Source organism: Athene cunicularia (assembly GCF_003259725.1).
Source record: "Athene cunicularia isolate RWA chromosome 5 unlocalized genomic scaffold, athCun1 chr5_part1, whole genome shotgun sequence".
Taxonomy (NCBI): Eukaryota; Metazoa; Chordata; class Aves; order Strigiformes; family Strigidae; genus Athene; species Athene cunicularia.
In genome coordinates this window covers 29,529,775-29,552,314 of record NW_020799101.1, presented here as the reverse complement: position 1 = coordinate 29,552,314, position 22,540 = coordinate 29,529,775, and the positions used below count along the sequence as shown (strand labels likewise).

The 22,540-nt window shown below is 36.4% G+C and overlaps 1 protein-coding gene across 5 annotated transcripts in view; it reads left to right on the top strand.

Annotated features, from left to right (window-relative positions):
• The window catches only part of NUBPL (nucleotide binding protein like), an 85,609-nt gene that overhangs the window by 46,961 nt on the left and 16,108 nt on the right, over positions 1 to 22,540 (top strand). For all 5 annotated transcript variants that reach the window (XM_026849147.1, XM_026849146.1, XM_026849145.1 and 2 more), the window contains 2 exons: positions 5,266 to 5,359; positions 16,820 to 16,905. In XM_026849147.1, coding sequence (XP_026704948.1) covers positions 5,266 to 5,359; positions 16,820 to 16,905 — 180 coding nt within the window. The remainder of the gene's footprint in view (positions 1 to 5,265; positions 5,360 to 16,819; positions 16,906 to 22,540) is intronic.

Sequence of the window (22,540 nt, the reverse complement as noted above, 5' to 3'; positions counted from 1 at the left end):
TGGCGTTTCTGAGCAAGGGAAAATACACAGAAGGACATGGCACTTAATTACATTGCTTAACAATAAATGTCAAGTTAAACCTTTTTAAAAAAAGATGAATGCTATACTTAAGGAAAGTGCAATTACATTTCTATAGTTTGAAATGTTTTACACACTGTATATATTAGAGGGGCAAAGATATTAACACTTTGGTACGTGCAAAGGTGCTGACAGATTTCAGATGCTACAAGGCAGGCTTTTGTAGCTGTCTGCTTATTGCTTGCAAAGGAACTTGTTTACTGTAATGTGCTGTTAATCTGAGCTCATTTACTTGGATGCAACGGCATTTGCATACAGACACACTTCTCAGAACTGGTTGAGAACATGAGGACTAGTGGTCCTGATTTGGTAAATTGTTGCATATAAACAGGATTTGCATTCAAATTAGTGTTTTATATTGCTGCCTGATTATACTTCCCATTTTAATAATGTTGAATGAATGGCAGTAGTAGATTTCAGAAAGCCAGTCCACTGATTATATATTCCAATCCTAAATTTAATTAAAAATATTTACCCCCTTTTTTTAGTCCTTTGCTGAAATTTAGTAACAGGCATAAAATTTTCTTCTCCCATTAAATAACATGTGCAATTCTATAACAAATTGTTATACCGTCTAAATTACACTCAATAATTTGTTTAATAAAAGACTATTATACTGCTTCTGTATTCCTGTGGGAGGGTAATTGAGGAGCAACTGAACTCCACAGTGTTTATCATCTACTTCTTGCTGAATAGAAGAGAATAAGTCTACAGAAAGAGAAATGGGATGAGATGCAGAGTTCCCCAACCTAAGTCAGCAAATCCATGTTTTCTGGAGGACACTGCTCGCTACTGGGCAAAAACACTAGCTCAGTTCTTTTACACAGTTATAGCTATGTCATTGTGGTGCAGCTCTCCATTCTCACCCTGAATTACAAATGAAAAAGAGGAGAGTAAATATAATACTTTCTGAACAGGAGGCAGCAGTGTTCTGGGTGGCCAAGAAGGCCAATGGCATCCTGGCTTGTGTCAGCAATAGCGTGGCCAGCAGGGACAGGGAAGGGATCTGACCCCTGTACTCGGCACTGGTGAGGCTGCCCCTCGATTCCTGTGTTCAGTTTTGGGCCCCTCACTACAAAAAGGACATTGAATGACTCGAGCGTGTCCAGAGAAAGGCAACGGAGCTGGTGCAGGGTCTGGAGCACAGGTCGTACGGGGAGCGGCTGAGGGAACTGGGGGTGTTTAGTCTGGAGAAGAGGAGGCTGAGGGGAGACCTCATCGCCCTCTACAGCTCCCTGACAGGAGGGTGCAGAGAGCTGGGGATGAGTCTCTTTAGCCTAGTAGTAAACAACAGGACAAGAGGTAGTGGCCTCCAGTTGTGCCAGGGAAAGTTTAGACTGGATGTCAGGAAGTATTTCTTTCCAGAACATGTTGGGTGTTGGAATGGGCTGCCCAGGGAGGTGGTGGAGTCCCCATCCCTGGAGGGGTTTAAGGGTTGGGTCAACTTAGCGCTTAAGGATATGCTGTAGTTGGAACTGTCAGTACCAGGTGAATGGTTGGACTGGATGATCTTCAAGGTCCTTTCCAGCCTAGATGATTCTGATTCTGTGATGCATCCAAAATAAAAAACATGGTTAATTTTAGTGAGAAATGGTTTCCCAAGCTGGTTTGCCATCTGACTTCCACCGGTTCAGCACCATAGCAGTGGCATAGCTCAGAGAGGTGTGTGGATGGTGGTTCTCGCATATATTCAATGCTTGCACACCTGGACGTCTTCACTGTTGGCTTTCCCAAACTGTCTTGTTCCCAAACTGTCTTCCCAAACTTGTCCCAAAGCCTGTCTTCCTCCTAGTCTGCACAGCAGCAGCACATCCTCTCTGTATTGCTGCTGGGACAGTGCAGCTTCTCCATTTTCCTGTGCTCAGATTTGTAAGTATTATAACGGAGCACAATTCATTTGATGAAGACAGATGTCTTTTTTTCAATCCATGAATTTGAAGAAAATATATGAAATGAGATGGTTTCAGTGCTATAACTTAAGTAAAACGTTATAATTTAATTGCACTATGTGTTAACAGAGTATTTTTCTTGTTGCCTGGCAATGAGATTTACAGTGAGATTCATCATGTGCTTAAGATTTCATTATTAACTTCTGTTTTCAGAGGTTTATAACTTTAAAAACCATTATTCGTAGGACAATCCAAAAAGAGTGTGTTGGAAATTCTTTTTGTTATGAGGTCACTTACTAAGGAAACTTGAGGCAGAAAGCTCTGGTGCCCTCTGATTTCCATGCCCATTCTACTATATGTGATAAATATTGAAACTAACATCTTCAGCAACAATTGTTTTGTGTGGTTTTAAAGCAGTAAGCTATTTGTAAAAGTGTTCTTTTACTTTAAGGGTTCTATATGGAGCATTTTTTACCAAGGCAGCTACCTCTGCTTAGAAGAGCAGCAACCTCTTTGTGCTTTCCCACAAAACTGAATGCCTAGGAAAGGGTTTGAGAACTGGCATTTGGAGTCTTCTCTGTTAGCATTTCACATAGTGGAATGGGTTGAATGTTTTCTTTGAGAAACTGTAATGCTTGCTAGGTAAGAGGATTACATGGATCTTGATGAAGTAGACTAGTGCTTGAAGAGGTTGGAGAAGTAGAACCTCTGGTAAGAGTGAAAAGCTATAGGACAGGCCCAGAAATCCACTTGGTTCCACAAGAAGAGCTAGCTTAAAGTTAGGGCCAGCATGTATATGCAGAACAAAAATTTTAGCTATGCGAAAAAACCCTGTATTTATTTTTTATTTCTGGTAAGGGTGGGCTTTGGTTTGTCTTGTACTACTCTTGTGAGGCAGTGCTGTACTAAAAGGGCTGGAAGTTGAGCTCATGGGGAAGAAGGCTGAAAACTACTCAATATCCAAGTATTTTCAAAAACCAAGTGTTTATGGCAGACAGTGTTTGGAAACTGTGTCAAAATTATAGTAGGCCTATGCCACTCATAGATGTGTTTCTGGACTGCATCGTGCTTCAAGGCAGAAAGCAAAAAAACAGTTTATTCATAGTTTCCGTAGAACTATTTAAGAAAATATAATATGATTACTGGACTTGTAAATTTGGACTTAACAAAAGATGCCAGGATCAGCCTTTATGAAGACACGAGGGGAAAAAAGTATTTTGAGTTAATCCTTTTTGAAAAGTAAAGTCCTCGATACCCTAGCATCTTAAAATGGTTGTGATTATTACAAAAGATTTGGTTTTGTGTGTTGAAATTTGTGCGTTTATAGAGGATCTGTGTGTTCAGTTGTGAATCTTTAAGGAACTTGACATTACTCATGTTGCAAAATATTGCTACTTTTTAACATCTGTATAATTTCAATTTGTCACCTTTGTAATGGTTAATTTTTAATTAAGAAACAGAAATTTAAAGTACATGCCTTCAAGTGAACGAAGTAATTTTCACTGGAAAATGAGACATTGGCTTTTTTTTTTTTAGATAAATTGACTTCTCTACCCCATGCTTGTGTTTCAGTAGATACATTTTGCACATATATGTAGTTTTTGGGGGTTATATAGTCTCAAGATGATTATGAATGCTAATTACTTTCAGAAGTCTGCTATGTATATGTAATTTTCTTGAGAAAATATAAAGCAGCTATTACAGATAACATAGATCAATATCACATGTGAAAAAGTGAAGTGCAGCATTTGCTGTGGTTAACATAAGTAGCATTTCCTGTTTAGCTAGACTCTCTTGGGCACCATTTAGTGTTCCTGCAGCCTTTGTATAGAAAATGAGGACAGGGAGGCGTGCTTGAGTCCCTAATTTAGACATCTAAAGTTAGAATTTGCAACTAACCTTCCCCATCCCCCTTCTCCCATAAGTGCTTTGAAATCTTCTGTCTTCATCAGTCTGCCTTGAAAAATTTCATTTCTCACTGGAGTGCTGCACTGGGTTAGTGGTCTGGATTTCACCTCCTTTGTGCTTCCCCAGATCATCATCTGTACAAGAATTGAATGAAAATGAATAAGTGTTCCCCTGACAGGATCTAACACTCCAGAACAATAACTGGGGAACTGGCAAAATGTCAGTTGTTTTTGCTGTTAAACTGACACTGAAGGAATGTGTAAAATAAAAGAGAAAGTAAAATCCTGCTTGTTTGGCATTTTTCTGTATTAAAGCAGCTCATACTGTTACATATGTTGTATGAATCAGAAACATACCATATAATTGTATTATGTCTGTGTGGAGGGAAAAGTGAGGGGAAGGCATTTGTTGGTCTTTGTTTTTAACATGGTTATGATTTCTAAAACTTCTTTACAGCAGAGAGAAAAGACTGTATATATTACTGCTGGTTAGTAAGAGTGCACTGGTACGAACCTGCACGACATCAGAATTGAATCAAGGATCTCCCAAAGCCTGACTAAACTGTTGGGAAATGTTTAGGGGAAGTACAGCTTGGCTTTACATTATGTAGAGTAGGCTTGGGACCATTTCTCTTCTCATGAAGAGAACATTGCAGTACACAGTGATCTGGAGTTATTTCACTCTTGTGGAAATCGATCCTAGTAAAGAACAGCATTCTCATACTGGAGCCGAATACCTTTAATGGTCACTCTTGTTTGGTGCCTAGCAACCAGTAAACTTTTTTTATTGTGTGATTTCTTATGTACATTGTAAGTTTGTATAATTATACCTGGTGATTTTCATTTAATAAATCTGTTGGGTTTGTGTGTATTTTTTCTCCCAACAGCTTTTTCCAAGAAAAAATTCAATACTGATAGCTCTAACTTTGCAACAACGTACCAGGAAAAAATTACCAAAAACGTGATAAGAAGCAACCAAAATTTCTTTTCAATTAATGGAAACATTTCCTAGACCATATTTGTTGCACAAAATCCAGAGTTTTAGCCTGAATTTTACCAAACATTTGCTTCTAAGCTGTGATTAAGCAGCTGCAAAGTAGAATTAAGTTGTTGCTACTTTTTGGGGGGGATACAATAAGGACTATGCTCATATAGTTAATAATAAAGTTGCACTCATAGTTTTGAGTGATCAGCAAATACTGCATCTCTTAGAAAAATCATGTCTCAATCTTGTACTGGAAGTGTGACTAAAAGGGCTTCTCAGTATCATTCTCTTGAGGTATCCTTGGTTCACTTGTTTTACATTATAGGAAATGAGGACTGCGATAAAACAAAAAGTGCCCTAAAACCACTTCAGACTTCCAACATAGATTTTTATTCTTGTTTTCTAGGTTGACTGGGGTCAACTGGACTATTTAGTAATTGACATGCCACCTGGGACTGGAGATGTACAGCTGTCAGTCTCACAGAATATTCCAATTGCAGGTATGTGTATTGCTTGACTGTTTCAGAGATTTAAAGTTAGTTAAGTCTGGTAGCTTTAGAAAAATCTAATTTTAAAATGCTGGTCAAAAATTCCTTTAATTTACTTTCTAATACACTATGAAACTGTTCTGTCAGTTGTGTGGTGATGCAAAACACTGTCAGTGATTTTTAACACGTTAGCATTACGATTCTGTTACTTTCTTTTAAGCTAAGTTTCGAAAAGATTGAGAAGTCAAGTATAGCAGTATTCCTGAAGGAAAGGCAGTCATGCCGAAAACTGGTAAGGTTAGTAGTAGAAAATATTTGCTTTGTCTGTACCTAGTACATAGTAAAGCTAATACAATAAAATCGTTTGTCTTCATGATTGCTTTTTAATTAGAAGCTGGCAGCGCTGTTAATGTGCAACATTTATTCAGATAAACCATGCAGCACTGCAGTACACTAGCTCATTCTTTTTCCTCTCATGTTATGAATTTGATACTTTCCAGGGAGTTTAAACTTAGACAGATCAATCTTGAGGTATGCAGGCTGCCCTCTAATCTCATTGGTTCCAGCAGGACTTAGAAATACTGCTCTGAAAGAATGCTGAGCGTCTCGTGAGATCTGGTAGACTGTAACGGTTTATTACCTGTCTGACATACTTCAACAGAAGCAGGTGTCAGTGTTAGGAACTCAGTGGTGAAAGAGACAAAGCAATCCTTAGTTCCAGGAATAATTTAATAATGGCTGTGCCTCTTCACTGGGGGGGGGTAGTGCAGCGCTGTAATGTTACGTAAAGAGTTTGTGGGATCTCCGTCCTTGGCAGTTGTCTAGATTGTTCTAGTCATAGTCCTAGCTGGCCCTATCTAGTATTGCTGGTAGATGACCTCTAGAGAGCTTTTCCAACCTGAAATTCTGTGATTCTGAGTTATCAAGGAATCAGTAGGACTACTGCCTCCACTTTTTGTTGATACTGTATAAATATGTTGATACATACCCAAAATGGTAACATCTTTTCCTGCTCTCATTCTTTTCTGAGTGCAGACTGGCTCATGTGGGCAGGCCGGCCCTGGTTCCCTCCCCCTTCGACACTCTTTTCTCTCTGCACTTTGGTGGCAGTAATGCACTGAAGCAAAGCCACCAAATATTAAATTGTAGAACTCTTTCACTTGCATGTAGAACTCTTACCAGGCTGCCTGATAAGTCTAATGAATAAAAAATTGTGTATCTCTACAAGTTCATAGGATAGGATCAAAGTGTTAGCTACGGGTATAGGTAGAAAGACTGGTGGGCGTTATAGACATGCCCATATATAAAGGTACTAGAGTTAATAGATTTTGGGACCTATATCCTGGTTTTACAGCAAGACCATCACCACTCTTATAGCACAGTGAAGTCTACAGGATTAAAAGGAGCCCTTTAACAGTCAGACAGCACCTTTTATCTTTTCCTTAATACAGTTGTGTCTCAGCTGCAATTGTACATAATAACCATAGTTACTCATGTATCTACAAGCTAAAATTTTTGACAAATAGTTAAATTTAGTGTTAAAGCTGCATGATGGTATCTCATGGTCTTCCATGATCTCAAGTTCAGAAAAACTTAAATTGTTTGACATAAGAAACTCAGTGTCAACTCAGCCATTAACACTATTGCCCCAAAATTGTTAATAAACATGGGAGGTTCTCTTTGCTGTCTGTGAATGTGTTGAGTGGTGGAAAGGAACAAATCAACAGAGTTGTGATGAAGGATTTAATGAATTTTTCTTACAAGACATAGGAGGCTTCTAGTGCCTTAGCTTATCTGTGACCTGGAGCATATGATGAAAAACAAACCATGAATCATACCCATTTTCTTAAATACAGAGCTTAGTAGATTGCATGTGCGAACAATGAAGCAGGAGTGCCTTTTACTCCCAGGATTTTAAGCAGTGAGGTGAAACATGACAGTGGTATGGAAGTTTTTGAAAAGGTAGAATTTCACATTAATTCTTGCATGTCAGGGCAGTAAAATTATGAAATTAAAGAAGTGTGACTTCATCTTTGTGAATTACTTTTTTTTTTTTTTCTTTGAAGTACTGTGAGTATTGATAATTGCTAATTACTACAGTGCGCCTAAATGTTCTGTTTTAACATAGAAAAGATCGTTAAACTCCTGATCTTCAAGGGATTATTGTGCTCTTTTCCCCACAGTTCTATACTGTCTTCTGAAGTGTGAGTGGTTGTGGTGCTGGTGCACTGAGTTGTTTGGGACAGAGGAGGAAAATAGTTTAATCCTGTATTTCTTCTAAGTTTTTCTGAGGTCTGTTTGTAGAAGGTCACAAGATCTTTCTCACTGATACACTACATTAATAAATTGAAACCTTAATTAGACAGTTTTCTTCATAATACTTATGTCTTCTTAGATGTTAACAGAAGAAAAAGAAGTTAAAAAAAACCTCTGGATTTTCTTGTTAAGGAGTGCAATGTCCTCATTTTTGTGTAGGTGTAACAAAGTGAAGAATTAAGAGTAAATATTTTTTACTCAGGATTTTCATTAGTTTTCCATATGATTGTCAGAAACCTGTGGGTTTTTGATTTGCAATTCATGTTTCTAAGCTGTGTATTGTCTTTTATTTTTTTACAGAAAGTATTTGGTGTTGTGCCATTCTGTTTCCTCTCCAGTTCTCTTGTTCTTTCTTTATCCTTTGAGGATGTCTTGGACAGTCATGGTATTAGTGGCATAATTTCTCTCTTTTTCCTCAGACACAGAATATATAACTTAGTTTTAGAAGTGCATTATCTGGTTTGCATGAAAGTTGTACTTTGATTTGCATGCATGCATATGTGAGATACAGCATTTGCATTACGGTTTCTTCATTATTTATCTGTGGCTTTCTAGGGATAGACAGTGTAGAAAATTTTTTACTCTATTTCTAAATAAATTTTCAAAACCTGCACGTGTATTTTTGCTAGCTACTTACAGATTTTTCTCTGTGTAGGAAAGAGCACTGGTAAAGGTGTTTAGCTTGGGGTGTGTTTGCCCAGATTAGGCATGAAAACCCGTAGCATTGCAACATCTGACAATAAGAGAGGGACTGACAGTATGTGTGAAATGGTATTGGGTTTTAATTTTAGAAGGCTTTTTTTATCCTGCAGGTACCATAATTTTCTTGAGTCAGAAAGAGATTAGAGCAATATCTAATGATTAAAAGCAACAGAACAAAATATGTCATATAATTCTGGTTGTCATTAAAGAGAATATTGGCCTCACACAACTTCAGCTGGAGTGACAGTTTTTTGTGGGTACATTTCCTTCTTTAAAAGAAGATGAAAAATGAAACTACTGTGACTTTGGTTTTTATTATTCTTAGCCACCTTACAAAGAGATGCGTTTTATTTAGCATATTATTATTTAATAATCCATAACTTTTCTCATGTTGCAGTCATTCTTTGACAAACTAGTAGATCGGAAATGATATGATAGCTTGAAAACGTGATATATATTTCTGTTCAACCCCTACTTATTTCTTTGATGCAAGTCTGCTTTCCAAATAGAACTTCTTTACTTTGTTGCTCTGTTTCATCTTTTGCATGAGATGTCCAGAAGTGGGTTCTTTATAATGTGTTGACCATACATGCTTGGGAAAGTTTGAAGCATCCTTACATGTTTTCCAGCTTTTAAAACATAGGGGGTTTCAGATGACATTATGATGTTTGATAAAAAGATATAGTGTAAATTAATGATATAATGAAGAATAAGGCCTGTGATTCCTTTGCATTGCCTAGTTACTAAATCGAGAAATTAAATAATTGTTTATAATTGATAATTTTAAAAATTGTATTGAGATTGACAATTAGCATCCCTAAAGGCTGGGGGAGAAGTTTATTATTCTCTCCCTTTACAGTGTGAAGTCTGCGTGAACAGTAGCATGGGCATCTCTGTTTGAGAGGCAGTCCTGGAGCCCTGCACAAGTGTTTCTTCCTCATGGAGAAGCTGCATTGTGGAAGCTGACTGTTAAATAAACTAGGCTGTCTACTGCCCATTCTTTATTAATGTTAAAGCGAAGTCTGCATTAGTGAAATGTGACAGCTTGACAGCTCTGGAGACTGACACTGTCTCAATTGACAGAACCGACTCCAGATTAAGACAGGAATTGTTTCATTTGCTAAACTTTGTCATATCACTCTTTTCTTTGGACATTGAGATCCCATGGCATTGAAAATCGTTAGAAATATACACCTGTCCAGTAGGAAGCGGACTGAGACAACCAAATAATTTCACATCTTACTGAACAATCTTTTAATAATTGCAGTAGTGAGCATTGGACTGAACTGTATTTATACAGGAGACCTAAAGGTAAAAGGCTTCATGTTTTATTTCAGTGTTCTTAATTTTACCACCTTTTTGAAGTAACTTTTTTTTTCCCCACACACAAAGCATATATCATTATAATCTTATAGTAATAAACTCTAAAAAGGCTTTTAATAAGAATCAGAAAAGACAATCAAACAAGATCAGTGAAGTAAAAGCAATGTGAATGTTATTTTATGTTTTTCTCAAGTTCTATAAAAGCAGTAGCATTGCCATTGCTAGTCATACAGGGAATGACTTGTCACCTTTTAGATTTAAAATCAACACATTACAGAGTTCCTACCATCTTTTTATTGCCTTGTCCTATAAATGGTCTAATTTTTCCTAAGGTTTGCATCTTTCAGCAATATGTAGGTATTAACTTCTGAATACCTTTTTCAGATAAGGATGAAATACTTACAAAGGAGTTTTTATTACTTCAAATATGAATTTTCAGAGAATTGTAATTAATAAGGTTTCTTTTGACAGCAGTATTTTGATAGATAGGTTTTAAAAAAAACCAACCAAACAAACCTATTTCAGTCTTTACTGATTAAGCATTAAAAGTCTTATTTCTATTCAGATATATATTGAAGACGAAAGAGTAGAGGGATGCCACCACCTTGTTGTCATTTTGAGATTCTGAATGAAATGTGACATACTCATGTCTGTGTCCCACAGACCAGGGTGTAGTCTTGTACACAACTGTTTTATAGCAGTGTGTGGGACTTAGAAGAACCAGATCCTGTCTCAACATATAATGATGTGCAAGAACAGGAAGTTCCAGATGATGAGTAGACGGTTCAGAAATGAGCATTAAAAACAGCAAAAAGAGAATTTAAAATCAGATTTTAAAAAAGATAATACTGTTTATGTTTTATAGAACTGTGCATGAATTAGCATGAAAAAGAGTTGTGTTTTGTGAGATAAAGATGTCTTTTTAAATTAACCGAAATTGCAAGCTGAGTAGGTATGGTGCGGTTCTCTTGTCTTTTCTGAAGAGAAATGATCAAAAAAACTCCAGCGCTGCCGTGCAAGTTGCATGTAGCATACAGTCTCAGATGAGAGGTGTATCTGTATTCTGTCATTGCTCTTTGTGTAAGTGTCTGTTTGCCCCATGTTGAATATCTCTTACTTTGATGCAAATTACAGTTGCAAGGCATCTGATCTTCTTTCCTTATAGTTTAGCAATAATACACAATGTTTTTCACCATTTCTGAGCTTGCTTTCTTCTTCTGTGGAGGAGGTAAATCATCAGTTTCTACAGTAAATTTTTGAAGATATTTTGTGAAGTCATCTGGGTAATTGTAAATTTTATTTGATCTATTTTTGAATGGAAAATATTTTTAATATCAAATTTTTATGTAGATTTACTCTTTCATGCTGTATTTTGATATTTTAAATAACTGCAGGAAAAGAAAAACGTAGATTTAGGATAGATTGAAAAACAAAAAAAAACTTAGTCACACCAGTGGGGATTTAAAAATAGTTCTTTGTATTCATCCAAATAGAATTTGTATGCTGAAATAGTTTGCTTCTGTTGCCAGAAGAAATGTAGTTGACAAATGCAAATTATCATCAGGGTTATCTTAGCTTTGGACGCTCTGGTACTTCATTATGAAGTGTCAGACTCAGTAGACTCTGTAAACTTAATTTAGAGGCCAAAATACAGTATGAACTTCTACATTAATGCCTCATAGTCTTCCAATATAAATTTAAATTTAACTCTTGGCTCATGGAGATTGATTTAACATACATTGTCTGTCCAAGCTGAAGTGATAGTATATTCAGTGCAAGGTCTTTAAATTTTATTATTCCTGAAAAATAGTTTCCAGGTATCGGGGAAGAAAGCTGTGAAGTATAGAGGCTTTGAAAACTGAGGTTCTCTGAGGTCTGGCAACAGTGGCTAAGTGTACATTAAGTACTGGGTTAGCTGCAATTGCCTTGGTTTTTTTAGACCAATTATTCTGAATAGGAAGAATAAACGAGCATAGTGTTCAGCTGACAGTTGCAAAAGATGAGAGAAATCCATATGAATAATGGTACTACATTCTCTCCTCTAGCTGTTTTTTATGAAAAAATAAGTGTTTAAATCTGCCCCTTACCACCTCCACCTCTGGGGGAAAAAAAAGTGAAAAACAGAATGGGTTTTGGAGGTGATTGAAGTAGTCTTAGCATTGTCTTTCTTCTGTAGGAGAATCACTCTTACCCAGTCCTCCTCTTTGGATTAGGACTTCTCATTTAAAAAAAAATAATCATACTCATTTGTCAAAATAGACTATCTGGATTTTGCCCTTGCCTAGTACAATGCTTATTATAATCATTATAATCTGTACATGATTAGTAAATGCCCTTGAAAGCAGGATGTGGAATGTAGTAGAGCAGAAAAATGCTAAGGAAAAGTGGAAAGTGGCAGAGTGTTTGTGAGGGTAGTAGCTTTTTGGTTTATGCCTATACTTTGCAAATAATGCTTGTTCACAGATGTTAGTACAAGTGTTTCTCCTTTGCTGAATAAACACTGCTTTGTAAATTGTATTAGTGTGACACATGTATTCATTTTGCCATGACCAAAACCAAACATTTTAACACAGTGAGAGTTGTCTTTCTCATCTTTCTCCATGTCATCTAGTGTGAAATGGATGTTAGAATACTTACCGATCAGTTAGATGAGGGCAGTTTAACTTCAGGGTGACAGCTTTACAAGGTTGTAATATTCCTCCACTCAGTGGTTTCACTGACAGTTTGCCTTGCCAGGAAGAAGAAGCTTGCTCTAAGATTTATGTCCTCTTTTCATGTGGGCAAGGCAGTAGTGTCCCAGTCTCTAATTACCCACTAGTTCGTGGGCAGAAGAGGACGTGTAGCTGTTGGAAACATATACTGTCTGGGCAGTTGTTCAAAGACTCCTCCAAGAAGAAGGTAGCAAGCAGGCTGGAGGTGTGACACGGCAGGATCCAGCCATTGGGACAGTTCTGAGCTATATTACAAGCCTCAAATAAGGATCCTTTAGGGGAAAAATCATGCTAGTGATTCTTTTGAGTTGGTAGTTGTAATGAGATGTCACACTCAAAAGCTAAAGGAACTTCTTTACAAGGTTTCTCCAAGGAGATGGACAGTTTTTTTAATGTTAATGTAATCATCACCAGCTGAAATTCTAGCATAGACAGGGGTCTTTGTTCTCGCAAGATCTTGTTCTGCATCTTCAAGTGAAAACTGTATCCATAATTGTAGGCGCATTTTACCTATGAAGTAACAACAAATCTACCAGAAGGTGAGAGGGGTTCTGAAGAGATCCACAGGAGAGAATATTCAGATTCACCAGGCTATATATAACTTGAAAGTCTCACCTAAAAGTTTGAAATTCATGCAGTGGAAAAGGTAGCAAAAAAAAAAAAGTGCATGAGTGGTGTGGTCAGGTCAGGCTATCCACAGCTGCATTGAGGTCTGAATGTGGTTTATGCAGAAGTGTTCAGTGACTGCCAGTCAGCAGATGCAATTATTAGAAAAATGCAGTATATTTTTCTGTGTCTTTATCCTCTGTTTGTCAGTCTTTCTGGTCAGTTACACTTCACAGGTTTTGGGGTGGCATTACTTGTTGAGTTAGTAAGAATCAGGGTGATAGAAGACACAGTTTAATACTTGTGTGCGGAGAGGTCCTTAATTGTCTGTCTGGATGAGATGCACATAGCCTGGTTCTGAAGTCTGTCTTTGAAGACACTGGAGGGAAAAGTAATATGTTAGAGAGATCCTTTTCATATGTTAGAGGGATCCTTTTCATCCTAAGGTAGACTTTCTAAACTGCTGCTTTTTAGACCTGCCGTTTTTTTGCTTGGGTACAGATTGACTAAAGCTCAGGTTGGAGAGATTCTACCTTTTGCCTTGTAAATCAGAGCATCTAATGCAAACCTTTGTGATGAAGAGAATATAGATGATTTTGTATTCACAGAAAATACAGGCAGTTTCAGCACTTGTAATCTCCTAACACCAATCTACCAGATGGGCGAGTACCAGTGTGTAGGCACACTTTACTTTTACTAAGGATTAAGAACCTGGAGTTAAAAAGAGAGGCAAACATCAGTGTTACAGGCTACTGTTAGTTCTGTCTCGATATATTATGTATGCTAAGGATTAAAAATATAGTTAGCATAGTTTTTACAAATGCAGCACGCATCAGCTTTTTGTCAGGTGAAATATGGGGAAGTTACAAAAATAAATGGAATGCATGAATAAGTAGACATGTCAATTAAGCCTAAATATGCTCAACTTAGATATCCTTAGTATGCTTAAGGCACAGAAATTATTCTTCCGCACACAACTGCAAGCATAGAATTTGTAGTATGTTTTAATGTGCAGTGTGATAGCATTATAGTTTCTGCAACTTCTGTATTCAATTTGTCAGCCTTAGTTTGCCTCATTCAGACAGAGGCTTGTATAAACATTGCACTTATTACTTCAAGAGACATGCTGTGTGCACGAATTCAGTTGTATTTCATTACTTTATTGATCAAAATAACTCTGTTTGATATTCCTGTTAACCGTGTAGAGCCAAGATAGCAAAGAAAGTGTGGGTTGTGTTATTTCTTGCTCATCGTTTGAATCCCTTTCTGAATTAAACATATGCAAACTTATTCAGGGAGGAGAGCACCATGAAAAGTCTAATTTACCATATTCAGTTGGTAGTGAAGGAAATAATGCTGCTAATATTTTTAATTCTTGAACTTCAGGTTGAGTTTGCTGGACTGGCAGTTGTACCAAAGAAAGAGAAAAGATACTTATTTCAAAGGGCAGTGATATATGTCAGTACAAGCTGGCTGTGAATAAATTTTGTCTGTAATCCAGCTCAGAGTGAAAAGGAAAATAGGAGAGACACTTCTATTGCAATATCAGCAGCAGCTTCATGTTGGCTTTCATTCTGCGGAAGAAGCCATGGAAGTTGTCCACATGCAGAGTTCTAACTGATATATTTCAGAAGCCAGAGTTTTTCATACAGGGAGTTGATGTTTGCAGCAGCCTAAACTCTGCACTGTTCCATTGGGTCTTTTTGACATATTAGCGTTTTTCCTTTAGATGAGAATTTGTTAGTCAAAAATATCTCTTGGATAAGCTGCTTGTGGTTCTAGTGGGGTTTTTCATTGTGCATAGTCTCTGTCCTTCATGCTGTGCCAGTTATTGAATTCTTGAAAAAACTAATAATGGACTAGAAAATGTAGTCTTCAGTTTTGTTGAGTTCTTAGGTAGAAGCTGATATCCAGATTCAGGGAATGCTGAGCCAGGATCTTCAGAGAAGAGTTTGAACAAAAGTGTGAGACAACTAACACGAGTGTATACAAATAAGACACGAATTTCCAGCTTTGTTTGAAATGAAAGCAGTAACAAGCATTTTGTCCAAGTATTGAAAGATCTTTGTTTTATAAATATGAAGAAAACTGGAGGACACTGACTCTAAATTGCTTAACTGTGGACTGTGCTTTTAGGGAAGGGTGCATTCATTTTGTGGAATTAGCCTTACATTTCAATGTCAACTGTAAAGTGTAACCCTACGCTTAGTGAAACGAGGAGGTAAGGTGACTTGGCTGTAACTGAAAGGCTCCCATGTTATTCTTTGTGATGACATTGGAAACAGGGTGGCTTGGGAAAAGCAGCAAATTGTTCAGATGCCAGAGTTTTAGGGAACAATAGGGAAATTGCGTTTGCTTAGTACATCACATATGCTGTTCAGTTTTTGGATGTGTCTAATATTATGTAAGGCAGGGATTGGCAGCTTTTCAGGAGCGAGGTGCCAGATTGTATTTTTCTTTCACAAATTAGAGGTTAAGAACGCTGGTTGACAACACTGAAATGCGCTGTCAGGCCATGTTTGGAAACGGCTGGCCGTCAGGCAGGCAAGCTGGCGGCCAGCTTGGGCCCGGCATGAGGGCCGGGGCTCTCTGTCCCCACGCTGCCGGAGCCGGGAGCATTCCCAGAGTGCTGGCCCGTGCCAGCGTGTGTGCCTCTGGAAATAGACCCACTTCTTCATTTGCCATGTACGCCAAGGGTTGGGAAATGCAGGCCTGGTAGGAAACTCTTTCCCATGCATCTAAAATTGTCTGTTGTAATTTCTGTTAGTTTGAAGCTTGGCATAAATTTCTTGTGCAAGGTTGGCTTAACGTGCTTCTTCAGGGATATTTTTATAACAGATACTTTGGAGACTGAATGGTCACTGTGAAGCCAGAGCTAATCAATTGACTAGTAATGTCCTCTTTTACATTGCATTTTTTCTAAAATAGGGACAAGCATGAGCAGTTTCACGATACAAGTTTTGAAGAAGTAATATTTGAATCCCATGTGTATATGCAAGAAGATGCTCTTTGTGAAGTGATATGGAATATTATAAAGTCTATATTGGTTTTGCAGGCTGTAGTAATCAAGAAGTAATATAGGATAGTATAAGATAGTAACCTGTAGGCTTACTTTAGAATCTAACCTTTGACAAAGGGCTCTAGCTGGTTTATATATGCTTAATAACTCTGGGGAGATCTGATTATTGGGTAACCTGCGGCCATGTCTGAACAGTGAACAATACTATGCTTTTTTCAAATCTATTGCAAGTGTGCGTGAGTTGGCCTCTTATGTTGTGGTACCATTCATAGAGACACACTGGTGTTGTGTCTAGTGTAACATGTTTCAAGACTGTGCCTGTCAACGCTTGTATCAGAAAGTGTAGCAGGTTCAGAAAGCAACAGTCTGGTTACAGGCAGCTGCCTCTTGATTTTAGAACAAGGCTTATTGTTAAATCAAAAGCTTCCAAATGTAATTATGGCATGAGACAGTTACTGTGTAGATACTCACACAGTACCAGCTCTTCAGCCTGTCAGCATATGGACCATGTTGTCTTTTCCCCATGGTCGTGTGACAGCTAGATCAATATTCGCATTTAGAAAATATAAATGGTTTCTACCATGAAAATATCTGAATGATTTCTATCACTCCATATCGCATCTCAGTTATTTTTGTCATTGCATAGTAAAAATCTAGAATAATTTTCTTCCTTAAATTAAAAAAAGCATATGTGTGACTACTTTGAATTTAGTAACATGTACTAAATAGTCAAAATATTTAATCCTATCATTAATAATACAATTTTTAATGGTATTTCATGTTTTCTTTTCCCAGGAGCTGTGATCATCTCCACTCCTCAAGACGTGGCTTTATTGGATGCGCGCAAAGGAGCTGAAATGTTCAGAAAAGTCCATGTACCTGTAAGCTTCTATATTAAAAATACCAGTAGATTGGTTTTCCAAAATGTAAAAAAACTTCCATATACTGCAATAGGTGATCAAACCATTCAGGAATCACTTGATGAAATTCTTCTTTAAAAAAATATAAAAATTATAATCCATCTTATATCAGTAACAGGGGCTTGACTTGACAGAAAGGAAAGAATTTTCCCAGACTGAGGTCATAATAGTACTTGATTTCTTTTAAATCAATTTCTTTAATCATCTGGAACGGATCAGACTGCTAACCAGAGTATCTTATGAAGTAATTTATGCTTTCCAATTATACTGTCTTACTATAGCCTCATTATATATCCTCTTCAGCACTGTCTGTGTTGGAGCTTAAAATCTAAAATTTCTTGAAATATGGAAAAATCATATATTTGTACATTTTAAGAAGGAAATAGGTGTTTTGGGGGAGATATGTGCATACCTAATGACCACTTTTCCATTTGAAGGGCTCCATGACTGTCATGACAAGTAGAAGGCTGTCTGTATCACTTTGTTTCTTCATGAGATTTATTGCTTATATGGTAGCATGCTTGTCTGGGAAATGCAAAATTTAAAGATATCCACAATATTCATATGAATTGGGAGAAAATATTAAACAGGGTGACATCTTTGACTTGTTATTTTCTATGTGTGCTACAAGTTGCTAAGTAACTGAATGTTATACTCTAGACTTTGTTCATGAAGAGATTAATTTTTCATTTGAAATGTGCAGTTGATGAGAAAATATAAACTGAAATGCTTAGTTATCTTAAACTGTAAAGAAAAAGAGCCATTTACTGTACTTCAAAAAAGGTGTTTTATTGATTACCTGTGTGAAGGCTGCTTCTACTCTTTATTAGAAAGGAAATGTTTTTCATAGCTAGTGCTTTGTTAATTTAAAAAATGCAATGGAAAGCTTGAAGTGACTGCTTTCCCTTTTTGTTTCAAAGTATAAAATAGCTCAACAAAAGAAATACACTGATAAATTCCTGATTGTTAACTATTCCTTAAGTGTATTTGCACCCAAATGAAAGTATAGTAGCATTTATCATTTACTACTGGAAGAAAAGCAAACATATATATAACAGAAGAATAACATACAGAATGTTATGTTTTGATTTTATATGTGGGTTTGCTAAAATGATGCAAAATTATTTTCTTCAAATAAAATTGTGTTCATTAGTACTTTGCTGAATTTTCCTTTCGATTTAATGACAATTTACCAAGATCTTTCTAAGTCCATTTTGTTCAATGCTCTTTGAAAAGAATGACCTCTAAGAAAATCATGCATTCTAGGATGGACTTTGTTTCTATTAATTTGACTAGTGGTATAGATAGGATATTAAATATCATCTATTTTGATTTGTTGGACTTTTCAGATCTTTCTAAATCAAATGAAAAGTCACAGTGAAGCTTTTGCATCAGATACTGAGTTTGAATGCACTTGAACCAGTCATCAGGTCTTACCTTTTTCATGGTGCTGCTTGATTTTATTCTAACCTTATGTGTACGTCAGTACAGATGTGTCATTTACTTCAGTGTTAAAGCAGCTCCTGCCTATGTATTACGTTTCTAAGTGTCAACTAAATCTGAGGATCTAAAGAAAGTTTGGTTATGTAATTTTTGATGGATAACTTCAAACCTGAGGTTTATATCAAAGTAGTGGAATCTGTGGGACTGTGCTAAAATTGCATGCCCTAATTATATAATTGACTAATCTTTTAAATAATCTGATCTTAAAAACTTTAATCTTTAAAAACGCCCTTGCAAAGAGTCTACTTTTCAAAGAAGCAGAGTCCATAGGTTGCTGTGCTCTGAGTCTTTGAGTATGCTTGTTTGTATTTAATGCACTGGAGTCTCTCTCTTGTACATATAAGCATACATACACCACCTTCCCCTCACCCCCGGTCATTAGTTATCAAAGACTCAAACGACACATGTAGTATTCCAACAGTAAAGTCACAGTTGTTGACACTGTCCTTTCCTGCATTAATATTAGAGTAGAATGACTGAAGGAACTAATGAAAAGCATGCAATGAGAGTCAGCGTTACAACCAGGATTACAATGCAAAGGTTTTATTTTCAGTCTTAGGACACAGTCATTAGAAGAGTGCCATCTCTTGTGCAGTGGAGCACGCCTGGTAAGGAAGGCATTTTGCAAAGTGATGCTGAGTCCTATCACAACAAGCTTCAGAATTCTTACCCATTATGTGAGTTTGGTCATTGTTTTCATGCATCCTAGAGGCTTGCTCTGGACAGATGACAAAAAAAAAGTTAATAACTTGAGTATTTAGGAAAAAATTGCCTATTTTTACCTGCTGAAATTGAGTTTAGTTCAGTATGGTTTATCTTATCAGTCGTATCCGTGAAAAAAAAAAGACAGGGTTTTGGTTAAATCTGCAACTTTTCTGGTAGTTTCCTTGAATTGGAAGGTTATGTTGTGGATTTCACAGGTTTCAAAAAACTGCTTCTGTAAACTCAGCTGTGTGTTTCCTTCTAAGATATACTAAAATTGGTTTATTTGGCTATGCACTTACTGGTATTTCTGCAGCGTCCAAAGCACCCAGCCAAGATGATGGCTTCATATTGGAAGCAGACATTAGACCCAAAAATTGCTAGTTGTAAGACAAAAGGTTGGAAGACAGAAATAGTATTGTGCACATTTACTTGAAGCACTGAAACATCAGGTGATTGACTAATGACTATGTAGGAAGTTGGTGGCAGACTGTGGAACTGTAACCCTGACCATGCCAGTCCCTGTCAGGTTGGAGTTGAGCCTCAGCACCGTCTGTCCTTAAGTAAATTGAACGACTTATGTGGGTTTCTCAGGAATTGTCTCATTGTGTAAAGACAGAGGGCTTTTGTTTTCTCACTGTATTTTCTTTAACTTAGGAGATAGTATATCTGGATTTTGGCACGATTTGTTGCGTAATCAAAAGGTTAATTAAGCATAAGAAATATGTAAACATTCAGAAACAGTGTGTGTGCGGATAATTCATAATGAAAAGTTTCTTCATTTCCTGATATTTCTTGATAGATGTCTCTTCCTCGTTTAAAACAATTATTTGACTAAATGAAATTTAGTTCTGTGCATTATATCTATACTTACTTCTGCTACTATAGGTTAGTTCCTGTGTTGCAATGTATCTCATCATGCTAGTTTTTGTATGATTATTGAGCCAAATTTGCTGTGAAAGGAGCTCACTAAGGACTAGAATAGGATTCATGCATACTTAGGAGGTAGTTTGTGTAGACATTAACAGCTGCTTTGAACCTATTCCAGATCTATTATTATTTGAGCAGAGAAATTAGAGTTATTACTGACTTCATTAGCAACACCTATTGCTTTTAAGATTTAAAAGCTCCTGAAGATCATAGTGAACTTTTCCTTCTGTAAATATATCTCCAGAAATACTCATGTTAAAAATACACTTCAGCACGGAAGTTTTTGTGTATTTTTGCACAGATTCTATGTTAAACCGAGTGTTTATAATTGGCAACTTAATATTTTTTTTAAATTTTTCGTATTCCAGAAGAATATTTTATATATTAATAAATATGCACTACTTACTGCCTGACAGGAACAACACTGAAAAAATAGAAATTATAGTGTAATGCTGAAATGTCATTTGCTTTTAGTAAAATTTGGTGAAGACAAAACAGCACAGTGAGTAAGATCTCTCAAACTGAAACAGCATTGGGAATACAGCTGAATCTCATCATTTGCATTAACTGTGGCAGAAGGACTTCTTAGTAGGTTACCAAAGAATTAACAAAACAGCTGTAATAGTCCTTAACTATTCTCAAAACACTAGTAGACCACATACCTTTTTCTTTGATTATGAATTTGCTTAACCATGAATATTGTATGACTACTTTGAGGAGAACAGAAAGTTCAGATGCCAGGATACCTGAAGATTGATTAATTCATTTAAAGTGTAAATGTCAAGTTATCTTTTTTTTCCTGTGCCGCAGAAAATGGCTTCCCTGTATCCCAGTTAAAAAAATATTTTTGTTTTACCAGATAGTATTCCTTCCATTGTTCTGCAGTTTACCAACTCAGTGAAAATTCCATGATTTCAGTTAAAGGAGAGCAGGGTGAATACCTGCCCAGAGGTCATCAGTAGAAGACAGTGGCCGTAGAGAGCCCTTTTTACCATCCCTGCACTTTGTACCCTTAGATATGTAGTATTTCATGTCTCTCTTAAACTAAGAACTGGATGAGAAAATTACATGTAATAATGTGCCAGTAAATAGAAACTTGTTCCTCTTGCTCCTCTGGGAAAGAGTAGAAAATGAGGAAAGTTTGTGGTGTTAAATTGAAAGTGGGTAATTTTTTGCTGTTGTTGCTACTGTTTCTTAAAATATCCCTTGCTTTAAACCCTCTGAAAGTTTTACACAAGTAAAGGAAGACTTTTTAGAAAGTAGTGTGAAACATATTATGGTTGTATTGAAAAAAACCCAGATGATCATCTTTTGATCATTTTTAGCTTAGATCTAAGGAAATTTATTATTTTCAGTTTTGCTGCCCAAAATTGTACACTCATTTAATTAGCTTAATCTTTGTTGTTTGCATTGAACACTGGTATATCCTTTTAGATAAGCTTCGTTAGCATAGTGGATAGGTTACTGTCCTAATAACTAGGCCAGCTTGTTCAAGCACAAAAGTAGAATGCTCAGGGAAATTGAAAAGTAAAAAACCACTACAAAGTAAATAACAGCCTTTTGTACTTGAAAATATGTATTAATATTTTTAAAACTTGGCCATAGTGTGCATGATACATAGATAACTAAATTTTAAATTGAAATATTGTAACATGGAATTTCATAAAGCAGGTCTGCTGATTTGCCAATGAGTACAAGCTTTCACCCTGTAGTGTTTGGCTGCTGTTTTCATCACTTTTGAGGAAAAGTTTACTAGGTGAATAAAAAGAGATCAATGCTATCATTAGCGTTATTGTACACTGTGAAAGATTTTTTGTATGCATGATTTGGCATATTTTCATTTGACATATTTTTCAAGAATGATGTTGAACACCTGGCATCAACAGAAAGGTACCTACTATGTGTGTATTAGATTTTTATGTTGTGGGTTTTGATACTTAGTTTAACATAATTATTTCTTTTGTTTGATCTTTAAAATGTGTTTCTGCTCTTCAGAAGAATAGCAAATCTGGTTCTTTCTGAAAACATTTCCCTACAGGATAACTTACAAAAATATCTTAAAAGCATGTCTGATTGTGTCGTGTCTTGTAATGGTGTGTTTTGGTTTATTACCTGAAACTGCAAATTACAAAGATGTAAAAGACAACATGAAAATTCTTTCAGTATTCTGATTTCAAAAATGAAATATTGCCATGAAGAGTCCTTGGGAAGATAGGCATGTACAAGAGGTACTTTTTGTTACAAATAAGTTTGTTAATCTTTGAGAGGTATAAATGTGAGAAACTTGAAATAATGCACAAATGATAATGCAATTGGAATGACTAATAAGAGTTGATAATCATCTTAATGAGTGTAATATTACTGCTACTTCCCACTATAAACGAGTACTCTTTGTCAATTCTTTGCTGATTCTTCTTTATTGTCAGAGATGAATAATGGAAATACTGATGCTGATTCTCAG